Genomic DNA, 10,488 nt, shown 5'->3' with positions numbered 1-10,488 from the left:
CGACACCGAACTCCTGCAGCTCTGCAACTTGCTGAATGAACGGAGCCACAGCGTTTGCTATAGCGGCCTCCATGTTTTTGGCCAGAATATTCTGTCACGATCAGGCATCAGGCTTCAAGTTCAATTGCTACAGTAGTTGCAGAACTACCACTGACCAGCAAGATAGGTACACAGGCCTGGCAGATGAAACAGGCTCACCTGAGGTGCGGAGTCTAATGCCACGTACACACGACCATTTTTCAGCATGAAAAAAAAAAAACTTTGTTTTTTAGCCTTTCCCAACTTCATCATTAAAACTAAGTTGCCTACACACCATCGTTTTTAAAAAATGATCTAGCAAAGCGCGGTGACGTACAACACGTACGACAGCACTATAAAGGGGAAGTTCCATTCGCCTTTGGGCTGCTTTAGCTGATTCCGTGTTAGTAAAAGACGATTTGCGCTTTTCTGTCTGTTACAGCGTGATGAATGTGCTTACTCCATTATGAACGGTAGTTTTACCAGAACGAGCGCTCCCGTTTCATAACTTGCTTCTGAGCATGCACGGATTTTTTACGTCTTTTGAGCCCACACACGATCATTTTTTACAACCCGAAAAACAACATAGTTTAAAACGACGTTAAAAAATGCAGCATGTTCGTTATTTTTTTTGTCGTTTTTCAGAACCTGAAAAATGAGGTGTAGGCAACACACGATCATTTTAAATGACGTTTTTGAAAAACAACATTATTTTCATGCCGAAAAATGATCGTGTATACTCGGCATAAGTGCTAACCGGTGTTCACCAGAACTCCTGATGGTGGAGATGGATTGTGCTGCGTGTTAGCACCAGGTCGCAGTCCTCATGATCGCCCAACCAGGAGGTGAGCAAGCCGGGGGTTCAGTAGCGGATGAGAAGGTAAGGATCAAACAGAAGCGTGGTCGGTAAACAAGCCAAAAGATCGGTAATGAGTATTTGCAGGTTGGGATCAGGTAGAAGCGTAGTCAAATGAACAAGCCAAGGGTCGATAACGAGCAGTAGAAAATATGGACAGCAGCAGGGAAGACAGGAGCGAGATACAGGCTGGATATTGCACTTCCTCCCTGCCAGAATATTGTGCTGAGACATGGCTTATATCAGGAAGTTCGTGGGAGGAGCAAAGAGTTCAAGGTTCAGCTGAAATCAAGGTACAAGGCAGGGTTGTCTAAAGGATCTGACAAGGCGCTGTCCAGCATCTCAGATATCTCAGTGAGAAGGTTCATTGCCAGACACAGCAGAGGTCCCAGGTTCAAGTCCAGGTCCTGACAAACATGCTGCCCTTCTAGTTGCAGAGCGGTGCACACAGCATCAATAAAGCTGAAATTGTCTCCTTTAAGGACTGGAGTAACTTGGAATCAGACATACAGTTTGGAAGCCCTAAGGCCACAGGTAAATCAGATGGAAGATCTGCAGGAGAGGGCGTGGGAGTGCTTTTGTGGCCTTTATGATCAAGGTTAACAAATACCTGTGACTGTGTGGTGGCATCTCAGAGTAAGAGCCCAAGTACTCGTGCTACCCAGACAGCTGGCATTATTTGTCACGCTAACAGCCAAAAAGGTGGAAAAGTGAGTGATGGGATTAAAGCCAACAAGGGTGAACCACATAAGGTGGAACTGGAAGTGACGAAAGCCACCATTCGGGAGCTCAAGTTGAAAAAGAGAAAAAAGACAAGAACTGAAAAAGGTCTCTCTTATCCGTTTAGAGAAGGCTGCCAAAAACTTAACATGTATGGAAAGCCAATTTTTTTTGTCAGTTTTAGAAAGATGGTTAGAACTTGTCAGGTTTTTAGTCCCGTGTTGTTTTTTGGTACAGAAAGTGAAGATAAAATCTCCTGAATGAGACACGGACAGCAAAAAAGGGAAGTCTGACTGTATAAAAAAATGTTTTGCCTTTACATATACTTTAGTGACCAGATAAGCATATTAGTCTGAGGCACAACTTAAAGAAACTTTGAAAGTCTAAAACCAAAAGACAAAATGTAGTTTAGGACAGCCTACCCTCCATGCAAGGAGTACTTTAACTTCATGCAATAGTCCTTCTTACCAACAGGATGACAATAAAAATGGAGAAGATAACCATTACAAGACACTCACATTTTGCATTTTATATCAGAACATCCCCTACAGTTATTACATCTTGTATCTCTTGACCTTCTCTCTTAGATTTTAAGCTCTAAGGAGCAGGGCCCTCTGATTCCTACTGTAATAAAGTGTATTGCATTTGTACCGTCTACCCTCAAGTTGTAAAGCGCTGCGTAAACTGTTGGTGCTATATAAATCCTGTATAGTAATAATGGTTACTTCAAAGTATAACTAAAGCCCAAACCTTTTTTTTTGTTTTGGATAAAGTGGAGAGGGATTCAAACACGTCAGGTTTTTATTGCTGTCTGTGCCCCCGTTAAGAAGATTCACCCCCTCTCCATTTGTCCTATGTACCATTATCATTGAAAGTAAAAGGAAAATCCCAAATTTTGGGTTACGCCCTAAAATGGGGATACTAGTTCTGGTGACCTGGGGTTCCTCAAGGAATTCCCCTAATTTCCAGGGATTTCCTCTCACTTCCTGTTTGGCTATGTGACAGGAAGTGAAGGAAAATCTCAGCAATGGAACACAGATGGTGAAAAGAAATCTGGTAGGTGTTATAACCCTCCATTACTCTATTTAAAATGAATGGAAGTTTTCTTATCTGCCAACTGTTGGTATTTCTATTCCTCCAGTCCTGAGATGTACATATCCCTGTCAGACCGTAAAGACAGTCCAATGACCTCACTTTTTCTGCTGAAATTAACCCAACACAGCTCACTTACTTCCTGCCTCCATCATGTGACTGCAAAGTGAGGGAGTTGCCTGGAGTTCAGCTTTAAAGCAGCCAATAACTTGACAACTGTTATCAGATTGGTGTTACAAGGTGTGCCGCACAATAAACATTGGTAGTAAAAACAAACATTCTAGCCTTTGTGTTTCACCAGTCATCCAAATGCCTACTGTAGACAGCAACAGACTACAAAGAGATGATTCCTAACAGATGAGACAGAGGCCATTTACATCCATCTGAAACATTTTTCTCGAGACGGGTGCTTATCAGCAACTTACAATTCCACCCCAATAGCTTTACCTTTGAGTTTTACACTTTCAACCAGGGTTCCTCCAGAGGTTGCTAAGGGTTCCCTGGGCAATAAGCAATTTCTGCCTCTCAGATAAGCTCCCGCTATCCCATTGATCACAAGTGTAAGGAGCATTCTTCTCACTGTCCATGACATCAATATATCATTAGTTGTACATGTATTGATTTTTAGTAGGGGTTCCCTGAGACCGGAAAAGTTATTTCAAGCGTTTCCCTGTGTTGAAATTTTTTAAGAAAGACCGCTTTAAATTGTACTACCACACATGTATAACATGACTTCAAAGGGTTTTAAACCCCACATAATTTAGATGGCCAGAAGTTGGATGAGAAATAATTATGTTCCATTCTGATTTAATGCCACTAGACATCGTATGATCTAGATCAGTGGTCTCCAAACTGCGGTCCCTGGGCTGGATGCACCCTTGGGGCACAGGTTATTCCCCCTGACATCAATGATGAGGCACCATTCCTCCCACTGACACAAACGATGGCGGATTAATTTCTTCCATTGATATATACAATATGGCACCATTCTTCCTACTGATAGGCGTTATGTAATCCCCCCCCCCCCATCTGCCAAAAGATCAGAGACAGTGCCTACGGCCAATGATACTGGGGCCTTTTCTTCTGACTCTTACTACTGGCCACAGTCTGCCCCACCTAAAGTCTGAAGGACAATTAAACAAACCCTTTGTTTATAAAGTTTGGAGACTGCTGATCTAGGAGACAGAAAACATTAAGAAACATGACCAGCAGTTCCATTTGATCCAATACCAATGGTAAGTGTGACAATTTAATTTCAACAAATGATTTTAATTCTTACTTGTTGTACACCGATTTTTTTTTTTTTAGCAACTCTTGCAAAGACTGCATGGATAAAGAAACTTATGTTATCATTAAACACTTCGAAAGCCAAAAGGTTTTAATTGTCTCCATGCACTACACAATAAGTGCATATTTAGAAAAAAACATTTCAGGGAAACCTATCGTAAAAAGAAATATGTAGGCATTGCTGGTCATCTGAAAATGCCAGCTGCTTGGCTGTCATGGTGACCCAATGGCTTCATTACTGAGCTGGAATAAGTAAAAAGAAGAGATAAGGAAGTCAGAATTTTCTTTGAGTTGCTTAGTTTGCTGCATGCTTATTCCAGATCTGTGACTCTAAAGCAGTGTTTCTCAATTCCAGTCCTCAGGCCCCCCCAACAGGTCAGGTTTTCAGGATTTCCCTCAGATGAAAAGGCTGTGGTGATTACTAAGGCAGTGAAACTGATCAAATCACCTGTGCAAAATAATGGAAATCCTGAAAACCTGACCTGTTGGGGGGGCCTGAGGACTGGAATTGAGAAACACTGCTCTAAAGTAAGCCAAACTCAGCCAGGCAGCTAGCATCCTCAGATAGCAGCCCTTGAATTTTAATTCTGACAGGCATACTTAATAGATATTCAGAGGTGAAATGTTGATACAACAGTTAAGATTCCCTATCACGTCAAAATTGTTTCATCAATCTGTTCATTGGAGTCAGGCTGAGCTGCAAGCTTCTTCAGGGACCTGCGGTGACATTCGTTTAGCATCTCCAGGCTGGCTGTGTCCAGTATCTTAGTCATATCCTGGTAAAAATTTGAAAAAAATATATAATTAATGATGGTGATTTTAAGGAATGCACCATTATAACAGAAGGGAACAAATGACTATATAGCAGCAATAACATTACATTGCTCAACAAATTAGTTCCTGAAATGCATACATTTCCACTGCTTAGCTCTACATGTCCAGAAACAGAAATTACTGAAATTTAAACCATGTTTGACTGGATATACTGGTATAACATATGTTTCTGGACCAAGCCATACTTCAGAACTAAGTACACAAATGATAGCAAAATTTGCTGGCTTATGTAAAATTGCAATAAGGATTTTAAATACTTACTTAAGCCCAGTGCAATCCAGCAGGAGCCATAGTCTCCCGCTGCTGTCAATCACAGCCAGTGAGCCAATGAGGGGGGCGTGGCCGAGCCACGGGTCTGTGTGTAAATGGACATGCAGAGCAGTGGCTCATGAGCAAGCCTGCTTGGGTGCCCCCAGAGCAAGTTGCTTTCTCTGGGGGCACTCTGCAGGAGGGAGGTGCCAGAAGTGTCAGCGGGGGACCTGAGAAGAGAAGGATCAAAGCTGCTCTGTGCAAAACCACTGCACAGTGTAGGCAAGTATGACATGCGAGTTATTTTTATTTTTTTCTATTGCCTTTAAAATCACTTTAAAGCAACCCTGTACTTGGCCCAATCAGAGCAAAGTAAACAGGTTAAGAGGATACCAGACATATTCCATGAATTGTACTAACAGAACAAAATCCTCAAAAATCACTGTATTCTAGAGAATCTTTGAATCAGATCATACCACAATTGAAAGCTCCCCTCTTCTACTTCGTTGTAGAAGCTCTAAGAAAATCCCTTGGGGAAGCAAGGGACTCATTCAGACACCCAGCACTGAACTGTGAGGGTCAAAGGAGCGAGTCCCTTGCTTCACCAAACCCAGGAAATGCCAGTTTTTTTGTAAAACTCCCACAACAAATTTGGGCAGTGGGGTACCAAGTGGAAATAAGTATTAGCAGAGTAAGATACTTGCTACTCGGCAAATCTTTTTATCGACTAGGGGTAAAGTATAGGATCACTCTAAGTGACTTGACATTCAACACCTGAAAAGCAAGAAAAGTAGACAACCATTTTTTTAACCCTTACCAACCAGCCGCCACAGTTATACTGCAGCAGGTTGGCTCCCCTGTGCAAACCATCATAGCTACAAGTCATCTCGCCTTTTGACCACTATGGGGAGGCATGCCCGCGACGCCGGAGCCGATGCGTGCGCGACCGCCGGGCACCCGCGATCGCAATGACCGCCACACAGAGCCAGAATGGAGATCTGTCAATATGAACAGACAGATCTCGTCCTGTCAGGGGTGAGGAGAGCGATCTTGTCACACCAAGTATGAACAACGAATCACTCTCACCACCCAGGCAGTCCTACCCCCCCCCCCCCATTTAGAATTATTCCCTAGGTAACACAGTTAACCCCTTGATAGCCCCCTAATGTTAACCTCTTCCCTGCAGTGACATTTACACAGTAATCAGTGCATTTTTATAGCACTGATCGCTGTATAAATGCCAATGTGTCACAAGTGTCCAATGTGTCACAAGTGTCCAATCTGTCCGCCATAATGTTTCAGTCCCAATAAAATAAAAAAAGCTACTAGTAAAAAAAAAAAAAAAAAAAGAAGTGTAATAAAAAAATGGCATACATCTTTCCCCCGATTTTGTAGACGCTATAACTTTTGCGCAAAATATACGCTTATTGCGATTGTTATTACCAAAATATGTAGAAGAATACATATCAGCCTAAACCGAGGAAAAAAATTGCCTTTAAAAAAAAAAAACTGGGGCTATTATAGCAAAAAGTACAAAATATATATATATTTTCTTTTTTAAAACTGTTGCGCTTTTTTGTTTATAGTGCAAAAAAAAAAAAAAAAAAGTAGAGATGATCAAATACCACCAAAAGAAAGCTCTATTTGTGATGTCAATTTTTCTTGGGTACAACGAACGACCGCGCGCAATTGTCAGTTAAAGCAACGCAGTGCCGAATCTCAAAAAATGGCCTGGTCATTGAGCAGCCAAAACTTCAGGGGCTGAAGTGAGAACCAAGACATGGCCGTCCAACTAAGGCCCCTTTCACACCTGCGGACCGTATGTCCGCTTTTTCATCCATCCGTGTGCGGATGAAAAAGGGACATACATTGGTCCTTATGAGATTGCGGGTGTCAGCGGATGTTCTCGCCCGCCTCCGCACTCCTCCGATTCTGCAGACGGAGGAAAACCCTATTTTTCCTTCCATCTGCGGATCAGATAAACACGGACAGACGGTCCGTGTTCATCCGATCCCCCATAGGGGAGAGCGGAGAAAAGACAGGGCGGTCCCTGCACAGTGTGCGGGGACCGCCCTGTCATTCGCCGGCTCAGCAGGGGCCTAAATTGACAGACCGGTCAAGGAAAGCATTACCCAAGAGGTCCATGGTAACTCTGGAGGAGCCGCAGATATCCATGGTTCAGGTGGGAAAATCTGTCCACAGGACAATTATTAGTCGTGCACTCCACAAATCTGGCCTTTATGGAAGAGTGGCAGAAGAAAGGCATAAAAAGTCCAGTTTGCAAGAAGCCATGTGGGGGACACAGCAAACTTGTGGAAGAAGGTGCTCTGGTCAGATGAGACCAAAATTGAACCTTTTGGCCTAAAAGCAAAACGCTATGTGTGACAGAAAACTAACACTGCACACCACCATGTTGTGGAGATGCTTTTCTTTAGCAGGGGCAGGGAAGCTGGTCAGAGTTGATAGGAAGTTGGATGGAGCCAAATACAGGGCAATCTTAGAAGTAAACCTGTTAGAGTCTGCAAAAGACTTGAGATCGGGGCAGAGGTTCACCTTCAAAGTAGGACGACCCCCCTTAACATACAGCCAGAGCTTAAATAGAATGGTTTACATCAAAGCATATTCATGTGTTAGAATGGCCCAGTCAAAGCTCAGACCTAAATCCAATTGAGAATCTGTGGCAAGACTCGAAAATTGCTCCATCCAATCTGACAGAGCTTGAGCTATTTTGGAAAGAATGGGCAAAAATGTCACTCTCTAGATGTGCAAAGCTGATAGAGACATCCCCAAAAAGACTTGCAGCTGTAATTGCAGTGAAAGGGGGTTCTACAAAGTATTGGGGGCTGAATACAAATGCACGTCACACTTTTAGAGATTCCTACAAAATGATTTATAATTTTCCTTTCACTTCACAATGATGTGCTACTTTGTGTTGGTCTATCACATACAATCCCAATAAAATACATTTATGTTTTTGGTTGTAACATGACAAAATGTTTAATATTTTAAGGGGTATGAATAGTTTTTCACAACATTGTAGATCAGAAAAATATACATGTAAATTCCTTGGTTAAAAAAAAGCTAGAAGAATTTTTACATGCATAAATGTGCAATGCTATACAGCCCATTCTCGCATTTATTTCTCCCAGGAATATCAGATGTTCATATATCAGTATCGTGTAAAAGTAACCCTTACACATTTTAATTGCCTTACCTGAAATAGGTTAGTGCCCAGCCTCAATTTTAAAAGATTCACTATAGCCTGGTCACTGTATGCTCGAACGCTCGTGTTTTTGTCCTTAGTGTTGTCTAGCAGCACCTTGAGTATCGGCTTGCTGGTCTGAGGATCTAATGGAGGCATATGATCTTTATTGGACCACCAGATCATCTTTTCAGAAATAAGTTTAATATCACTGGAAGGGTTCTGAAGACACTGTGGGAAAACACAAAATATTGATGTTAATATGCAGTAAGGAGAACATTTTAGTAAATAAAGACAAATGTTTTCCCCAAGTACACAAGATTACAGAGCAAATGAATAGCATGGTCCTAATCTATAGTTTAAACTGAATTCCTGGTATGGTATACATTGGGCCAGGTTGGACCAAAAAAGTATGCATATGCCATACCTGTGAGATCCTTTGGAAGCTGGAAATCACTATAGTAGTCACCACTACTACAGTGATGGCCGCTGTCTTCTACGGTCAGTGTCAAGTGGCTGCCCTTTTGCATAGCAACCACAAGTGTCAGTCACAGAACACCTCTCATATATAATAATCACACCTGAATAGGACTCTTTGATAGTCCATCCTTCCATTCCCCCTTCCCCTTTTTTCGGCTAGTCTCCTTGGCAATTTTGTCTTTTTCTGTACGAGGTTTCATATTCATGTTTCACATCACATGGCCATAAGATCATAGTTGACTTTCACATGGGTAATTTATGTCACCAATGTTTTTTTAGATCAATACCAATAAACTGCAATAATTTACTGACAATGTGTCACAGCATCACGTTGTTGACGGTGGAAGTAACGGCAGTGGCCAGGGTCCCTTCACAGACGCCAAGGAAATCACATAGGGAATCCGCAATTGCGGTAGGAGGCACCTGATCCTGGAGTGGTGGGGTGGTGTGACTTTGCGGCCAATATGCACACAATTAACCTAATTAAGGACCATATATATCTCCCTGAGTATGAGGCGGTCCCTTAAATCAGTGTTTTTCAACTCCAGTCCTCAAGGCACACCAACAGGTCATGTTTTCAGGCTTTCCATTATTTTGCACAGGTAATTTGATCAGTTTCACTGCCTTAGTAATAACCACAGCCGTTTCATCTGAGGGAGATCCTGAAAACATGACCTGTTGGTGTACTCTCTACATTCTTCTATGATTAAGCACTAATTTATAGTGCTTAATCATTTGTGCCAATTCATTTGTTTTCTTTCTTTCTTTTCCTTTTTTCACTTATCTATTTACCATTACACATACTATACAACAACTACTTATTTAATATATATATACAATTTCTTTTTCGATCATAACAAACATAACTATTCAGTGTGTATTCCTCCTTATGGGGAATTTTATGTCAGCTCACAAACTGCTTTAATTATGTACTGTAAAAACGCAGATGGTATTATGTACTTATGGTCTTTTCTAAAAATGTTTTGCCGCAGGTATTGGCCCTCTCCTGTGCCTGCCGGTTTTCGAGGATGCCTTTCCCACTGTGCGATTCCCTGTAAGTCACATGCACTTGCTTCTCTTAGGGGGTGCTCCACATTGGGACGCGGAGAGGTCGTGGACCTGACTGGGATATTTTGGGGCCTTCTCTTTTTGGCGAAAGAGTTCGGTTTAGATTATTCCATAACCATACATAAAAATTTGGTAATTTTGCTAATTAAATTAATCTTTTGCTTATTCTGTTTTTTCTCCCTTGCTCATATGGGGGGAAGGGGGAATACGAAAACATTTGAATATTAATTATGTATTCTTTTTAGCAACACCAAAACCTCTGAAGAAGAACCGCACAAGGGTTGAAATACGTTAGTAATTGCCACACGCTTGTATAATATATATGCCAAGTTGTATGACAGTTTGTTGTGTTTGCTACTTTTATGTATGGAATTCCTATATTTTGTAATACCGCAACTCATATCTTAACTACTTATAATCTTTTTTACTTTTATAAATAAAACCCTTTTTTATATACACATTGTCCTTCAATTCATCAATTGAGCTGCCTAAAAACCCCACTGGGGAAAACTCCCATGCCCCATCACAGAACACCCTACCTTTTTCTCAATGAAGTCAGGGCATTCTCTGACTGGACAAGGTGGAGAGGCGAGTGGTTACATCATGATCTCCACCTTGTGGAGAACACTTTGTTCTCCGCCTCACTGTTTTTAATGAATGCAGAGCCTACTTTCACAGCACA

General features: G+C 41.8%; 1 protein-coding gene across 1 annotated transcript in view; it reads right to left on the bottom strand.

Moving 5' to 3' along the window:
• Window positions 1–4,602: 4,602 nt before the first annotated feature.
• Window positions 4,603–10,488, bottom strand: part of GCN1 (GCN1 activator of EIF2AK4) — an 89,311-nt gene continuing 83,425 nt past the window's right edge. Inside the window, exons 56-57 of the mRNA XM_040350444.1 lie at window positions 8,271–8,489; window positions 4,603–4,749 (exon numbers count right to left, since the gene is read on the bottom strand). Of these exons, the coding sequence (XP_040206378.1) occupies window positions 4,624–4,749; window positions 8,271–8,489 (345 nt within the window). The 3' untranslated portion in view covers window positions 4,603–4,623. The remainder of the gene's footprint in view (window positions 4,750–8,270; window positions 8,490–10,488) is intronic.

This window comes from Rana temporaria, chromosome 1 (assembly GCF_905171775.1).
Source record: "Rana temporaria chromosome 1, aRanTem1.1, whole genome shotgun sequence".
Lineage (NCBI taxonomy): Eukaryota > Metazoa > Chordata > Amphibia > Anura > Ranidae > Rana > Rana temporaria.
Note: the sequence above shows the minus strand (reverse complement) of the source record. Positions and strands in the feature narration are given on the sequence as shown.